This window comes from Poecilia reticulata, chromosome 13, assembly GCF_904066995.2.
Source record: "Poecilia reticulata chromosome 13, P_reticulata-male-v2, whole genome shotgun sequence".
In the NCBI taxonomy this organism is placed as follows: domain Eukaryota; kingdom Metazoa; phylum Chordata; class Actinopteri; order Cyprinodontiformes; family Poeciliidae; genus Poecilia; species Poecilia reticulata.
Window position 1 is genome coordinate 20874255 of NC_088842.1, and position 6000 is coordinate 20880254.

The 6000-nt window shown below is 36.0% G+C and overlaps 1 protein-coding gene across 1 annotated transcript in view; it reads left to right on the top strand.

The window, feature by feature from the left end:
- The window catches only part of kcnj5 (potassium inwardly rectifying channel subfamily J member 5), a 28068-nt gene extending 22372 nt beyond the window's left edge, over positions 1-5696 (top strand). The window contains exon 4 of the mRNA XM_008425975.3: positions 2301-5696. Coding sequence (XP_008424197.1) covers positions 2301-2671 — 371 coding nt within the window. The 3' untranslated portion in view covers positions 2672-5696. The remainder of the gene's footprint in view (positions 1-2300) is intronic.
- The last annotated feature ends 304 nt before the right edge of the window (positions 5697-6000 follow it).

Here is a 6000-nt window from a genome sequence, read left to right on the forward strand (position 1 = left end):
ATTAGAGAGAGTCTGTGTGTGGCCTTTGAACTCTTTTTCTGGTGTTTAAATGGTTTTATAATTCACGGGTCCAAAATGACCCATAAGACAATCATTATACCCTAGTGGTGTACAGCCCACATGGAAATATAGACAAAAACAAAGTATCACTTTTTCTAATGATGGGGCTTTAGGGAATTTAGGAAAAGTCATAAAATTTCAAGTCGGAAAAAGATTGTTTAGGGTATTTTTCCTACAGCTAAACATGCTAATGGGTCACTTTTGACCCGCAAGACACACAAGGGTTAAGTGAATAGAGTTGACAACAACTACTAAGCACAAACACACTTTTGCGGTGGCAATAGTGATTTGTTCTCACTGTACATAAAGTCAGTTAACAATGGACTCAATTAAATGGTCTCAATTAAATATTTTCACTTCCATCTTTGCTTCCATCTAAAGAAGATGGTATCTATCAGGTAAAAATGAAAGATAAATTTCAAAATTATTCTACAATAATGAAGCAAAACTGTTTTAAATAACGAAATAAAATGAATATTTTTTTGTTTTTGTTTTTTTTATATCTGGAAATTGTATAAAATAAATTGGTCCGAAAAATATTGTTATACAATTGCAAGCAATTTTTTTTTAGAGAAGATGAAAAAGATCCCACCAATCTAACTCCATGAATCTCACACTAACAATTTCCCTTTTGGTCTTCAGGGTTTGTAAAACAAACTTTGCTGTCTGCCGACCATTTATTTCACTAACACATTGTCGCAGCAAATGTTTGCATTTAGAGAGTAAAAGTTTTTCTTCTTTATTTCATAGTAAAACATTCCTTTCATACATATTTTATTGTGTTGCTGCTATATTCCTCTTCATTTTATTAAATCAAATGAAAAACAATACATCTCCACAGTTGATTCACGGACCTCCAGTGCAGCAGTGTATCTCATCCGGTGTGTTTTATTATTTTAACAAGCCATATACGGTACGGCATTTGTTTAACAGAAAACTGAGTCACCTGTTGTTTTGAAGAAAGACGTTGTTTGACTACAGCGCAACTAACAGTACGTTCTGAAAAATATGTGATGAGGCTGCAGTTTGTTGTAGAAGTACAATGTTCTGCCAGAGGCCAAGTTATGTGCTCTATGTGTTTCCGGCAACAGTTTTTTGTTTTCATTATTTGATGCTTCCAAACCTGAGATGGAGGGTTTAGGTTTTTGCCCGTAGTAAAATTATTTATACAGAAAATAAGACTTGTTTTAAGACATTTCTCAGAATTCATAAAACATCCATGCTATTGTTGAGAAAACAAGAGGCTCTTTTCTTTTTTTTTGTAAGTTAGAATATTTTGCCATCTTTTCATGGAAAAGAACACATTGAGAAGAGACAAAAAGCTAAGTTTTCAAAAAGTATTTTACTGAAATATAACTGTAATGTAATGTATTAATCCCAAAAACTTTGCCTATTTTATTATTTGCTTATTAACTTTGTGCTACAATCTGATCTGAATTGTTTCAGCATTGTGAATGCATTAAGTGTGAATTCCATTGCAATTAGTTTTCTTTTGGGAACTATATCATTTGAAATCACATTAGGTTTTGCTTTGTATTAAAATACATTACTGAATCCTTCATATCCTGTAACCAATAGTTGTGGAAAAATTCTAGTGTACTGTATTTTTAATATTATTTGGATAAATGATGACAGACAGACCACTAGTTATGCAAAGCTGGCATGCCCTGATAGAAGGGAAGCTGTCACCATAGAAAAAGGTAATTCCACAAAGTATTGACTCATGGAGGTTGAAAACAATTAGACAGCACAGTTATCTTTCTCTCTTGCAGTCTGAATTACACACCGACGTGTCTCAAAATGCTGTAGAAAATATCTCAGTTTATCAGACATGCTTTTTTAGTTACCTCACTAATAGTGAGGTAGCTAAAGATTAAGATTTCTTTACTCATGCAATGTGTAGTTCATTGTATGGCTCATTCACTGATTGGAACTATATTGGAATTGTATTCTTGAATTGAGCGATCAAATCTGAAAATAAAATCCTCTCCAGTCAGCAGCCGATTCCGTGGCGGAGCTCTGCATAAAAATTAGGAAAAAATACATAGAAGTTTTTTGATAGAGCTTGACAACATGTGGGACTCCTGTAACTCACCTAAGTTGCACTTAGGTGTGAGTCTGTAGTACATGCATAATAGGTGGCAATAGCTGCTAGTTCTTTGTGGCCTTGCAAGGATTAAGTGTGGAAAATTATAATATGTGCATGCGAATCCACTCATTCCTGTCCATATCTGTTGCAGGAATGACATGTCAGGCTCGGAGTTCCTACCTGGATACGGAGGTGTTATGGGGCTACCGCTTCACACCTGTTTTATCTTTGGAAAAGGGCTTCTACGAAGTAGACTACAACAACTTCCATGAGGTCTATGAGACCAACACTCCCGTCTGCAGCGCCAAGGAGCAAGCCACCAAGCTCCGGGACGAACCACTTTTGCCTCAGCTCCCGCTTCTAAGCCCCGAACCTAAAACGCAAACTTTTGACCCCCTGGACTGCCTGTCAGAGTTGAATCCACTAAGTCAGGATGAAAAGATGGAGGAAAGAGATTCAAGTGACAGGGGAGAGAACAATGGCTTAGCTGCTGCTCTCGAGGAGCCTCCAATCGCTGACTGACTTCCTGACTGCAGCGTTACATCAGCCAAGAAGTCCAGCAAAGTCTGGAGCAGACAATGCTTCTTTTAATCAATGGCCATTTATTTACTCTGCAGTAATTTGAGACAACAGACTTTGTCTCCAGATTCCGACACATGCAATATTTCTCCATAAGAGCATCAATCTATGGCATAGATTGGTTTTGTAGACGAAATATATTACTCATACCGAGGCACACATTTAAAATAACTATAACTACTCTTAGAGTTTGGGGCTTTTTATAACCACAAGGATCACCAAACTGTTATTTCACATGAGATCAAGTTTTAAAGTAAACTAAAGCTGGAAGCCCTGAAAGCACATCATGAGTTTATTGTGGATGCACCAATATTCTCATTTTAAGATGTTGTAAGTCTGCATTTGTGTAAAGCTTCCAGTCACTCCCATTGAGAAAACCTGTCTAAACAGTCACTTTAAAAAGCTCAAATATCTGAGAGCAGCTTGCATGTGATAATAAAATCTTGCTTGCATTTCTTTTATTTTAAAATAAGAGAAATTTTTTGTTTCCTGTTTCTGTCAGTATTAATACAACATCTCTGCCAGATAAAGGTAAAGACATAGAGCTTCTAGTTTGCATAAGAGGAGCTTGGAAGCCACTGAAATGTTACACCTACTGGCAAACAAAGCGCAATTCTGTGTTTCTTTGTTCGACTCTTTTCTCATCGCTGTGCTGTCCTAAACACAGTCGTAGTGTGCTTCTGTGTGTAACGTCTTTGAACCAGTGGGAGAGCTGACCCAAAAGAATCTTACCTAATTTGGTATGCATCGTTTGAGTTTTAAAGGAACCATTATAACAAGCAGAAGCTGACAAATGCTATATATGCTACTGACTTTACTCTTCTGTCAACTATTTGTTTTGGTAAAGAGTTTATTCTAATTGCCATAGTAACTGAATAAATCCCTAAATTCAAGCCACTTTTTTAGGACAAAAAAAAGCACAATTTCATGTAAGGGGATTTAACACTAACTCAACAAACCACAGAGCTGCTGCTGCTGGCTGATGCCTGTCATTCCTACTTAGAAATGGCATTTAGAATGTTTCAAAAAAGAGAAATATTTATGCCCATCTTCAGTTTGAAAGGTTTCTAAGTTTTATACACAGTGGAGTATATTAATATTTCAAATGTTTCACAAGCAAATTAAAATACTGTATGGTTCCTCTTAGACATATAATGCTTATAAATCATGTATAAATATATGTTTCTGCCTTGCAAAAAACTTTTTAAAAAGTGCCCAAATACTATGAAAAAGTGTTCTAACATTTATTGAGTTTATGGACAACTCACTGTTTGATTTTTTCAAAATAAGTTTTTGTCTTGTGACTGAACTTGTAAACATGGTGTTTAAATGTCCTTTTTTCTGTTTTTTACTTATGTCACACCAGAATTAACATGTCAACTATTGCTCGGGTCAGAAGTTTGCATACACTCATGTTCATGAATGTCATTTTAGTTTTTCTGAATGGCCTGCAATTCCTGTGACAGACTGGCGACCTGTCCAGGATGTACCCCGCCTCTCACCCGGAACGTTAGCTGGAGATAGGCACCATCACCGACCCCACTAGGGAAAAGGGTGTATAGAAAGTGGATGGATGGATGGATGGGATTTTCATGGGCTGGATTCAAAGATGCTCCACTGTGTGGCCTGCAGAGCCCCAGATGTTTTTTTTTCAAGGAGGCTAAATGAATTGTGGTCATACTTTCGATACTATAAAAAAATGACAAGTCAACTGAAGTATCATATCATCTGGCACTACATAACTAAAGCAGGTAAACCCCCCACAATCAATGAAACATGCATGAATGGACCATAAACCATAGCAATAGCAAAAAGTTGAAACAATAGCGATAATGCACTTGGGGCGGGCGCAGTTGTTTATATGCTCTCTGAAGGGGCGGCTACGTCTCCCACAGTTTGAAAACCTCTGACCTTTAACGTTAGTGTTTCATTAATTGTCATTAGAAGTCAACACTTGCAGGCATAAATAAAGCATCACTCCCCCTCTTTTAAAGAATCTATTATAAGAAATACAGGGTACTTTTTAAGCATGCAAGTTCTGTAATTTCTACAACATGATGCAGCGCTATCTAATATATTTAGAAGAAGACAAGATTTCCAGAGCTTAAATCACCTGCTCTCAAATCAGTGTTATTTTTCCAGAAGCATATATGTCCATTAAGTGTCTTTCTTTTCACAGTGACATTTTAAGTACCTTATTCTATGTAAGTTAAAAGGCATCTGTTGAACAATACATTGGTTGATATTGAGGGATCATCTTCAATTTCTTAAATGTCATCTGTTTTCTGCGTGTTCTCATGGGATTAAACATGATATGGCCAAAAGAAGACAAACTGTATTCAGCATTTGCTTGCATAAAAAACTGGAAAAGTGTGTGACTGATTTTTTTTATTTTTTTTTACACATGACTTTGCAGGTATACGCAGAGTAATTTGCTTCACTCTGTAAGCTGTCTGGTTATGCAACCCACATATCTGTGGGTAACACAAGTGTCTCTTCAACATATGCTACCTGAAAACTGGATTAGGTCCGCATTTTCTCACCAAAAGGAATTTTCTTGTGTTGAAAGATCTTCGCCTGGCCTAAAGCTTCGGGTAGAAGTGTTTTCACTCATCCTGCGAAGAGATAGAATTGATTCTCACAATGAAATAATTGTGTTGACTGTGAAAAGGTTGTGCAGTTAATAATCAATAATATGTCACTGATATCCATTAGAGAACCTGAACAGTGTCCCTAAAAAAGCTTTGAGTGTAAAGGATTGCACTTATGTGCACAACTATCCACATTACAAATGGATATGTTAGCATTTACCCTTCTCAAAACCAATATTACATCTGTTGCCCATATCTGTTGTTTGCCCTGATCATGTTTGTTTTCCTACATCTTCCCCCAAATAAATGAACACCTACCTCATGAAGAAGACAGAATTATTAATAATGCAAATATGACTCTGACCCCGAAAAACAGTTGCAAGTATTATTGTTTTACTTTTATTTCTTTTATTTAAGCAAAATCCAGTAAAAAAAAATGTGTGAGAGTGGCACAAGGAGTGAACTGAAACTGGAATCAGGCCATCAAGAGTCACATTCGCCATGTGAAGGCAAAAGTAAAGTTAATTGTATTTATAAAATAAAAGTACCTTTATTTTATAAATAAAAATAAAGGTTATTTATTATAAAGGTTATAGTAATTGCTTTGCAGGAATTGCAAGGAAATACAAACAAAATAACAAACCAAAGGAAAGAGCAGAAGAAGAAAAACAATCTAATGTT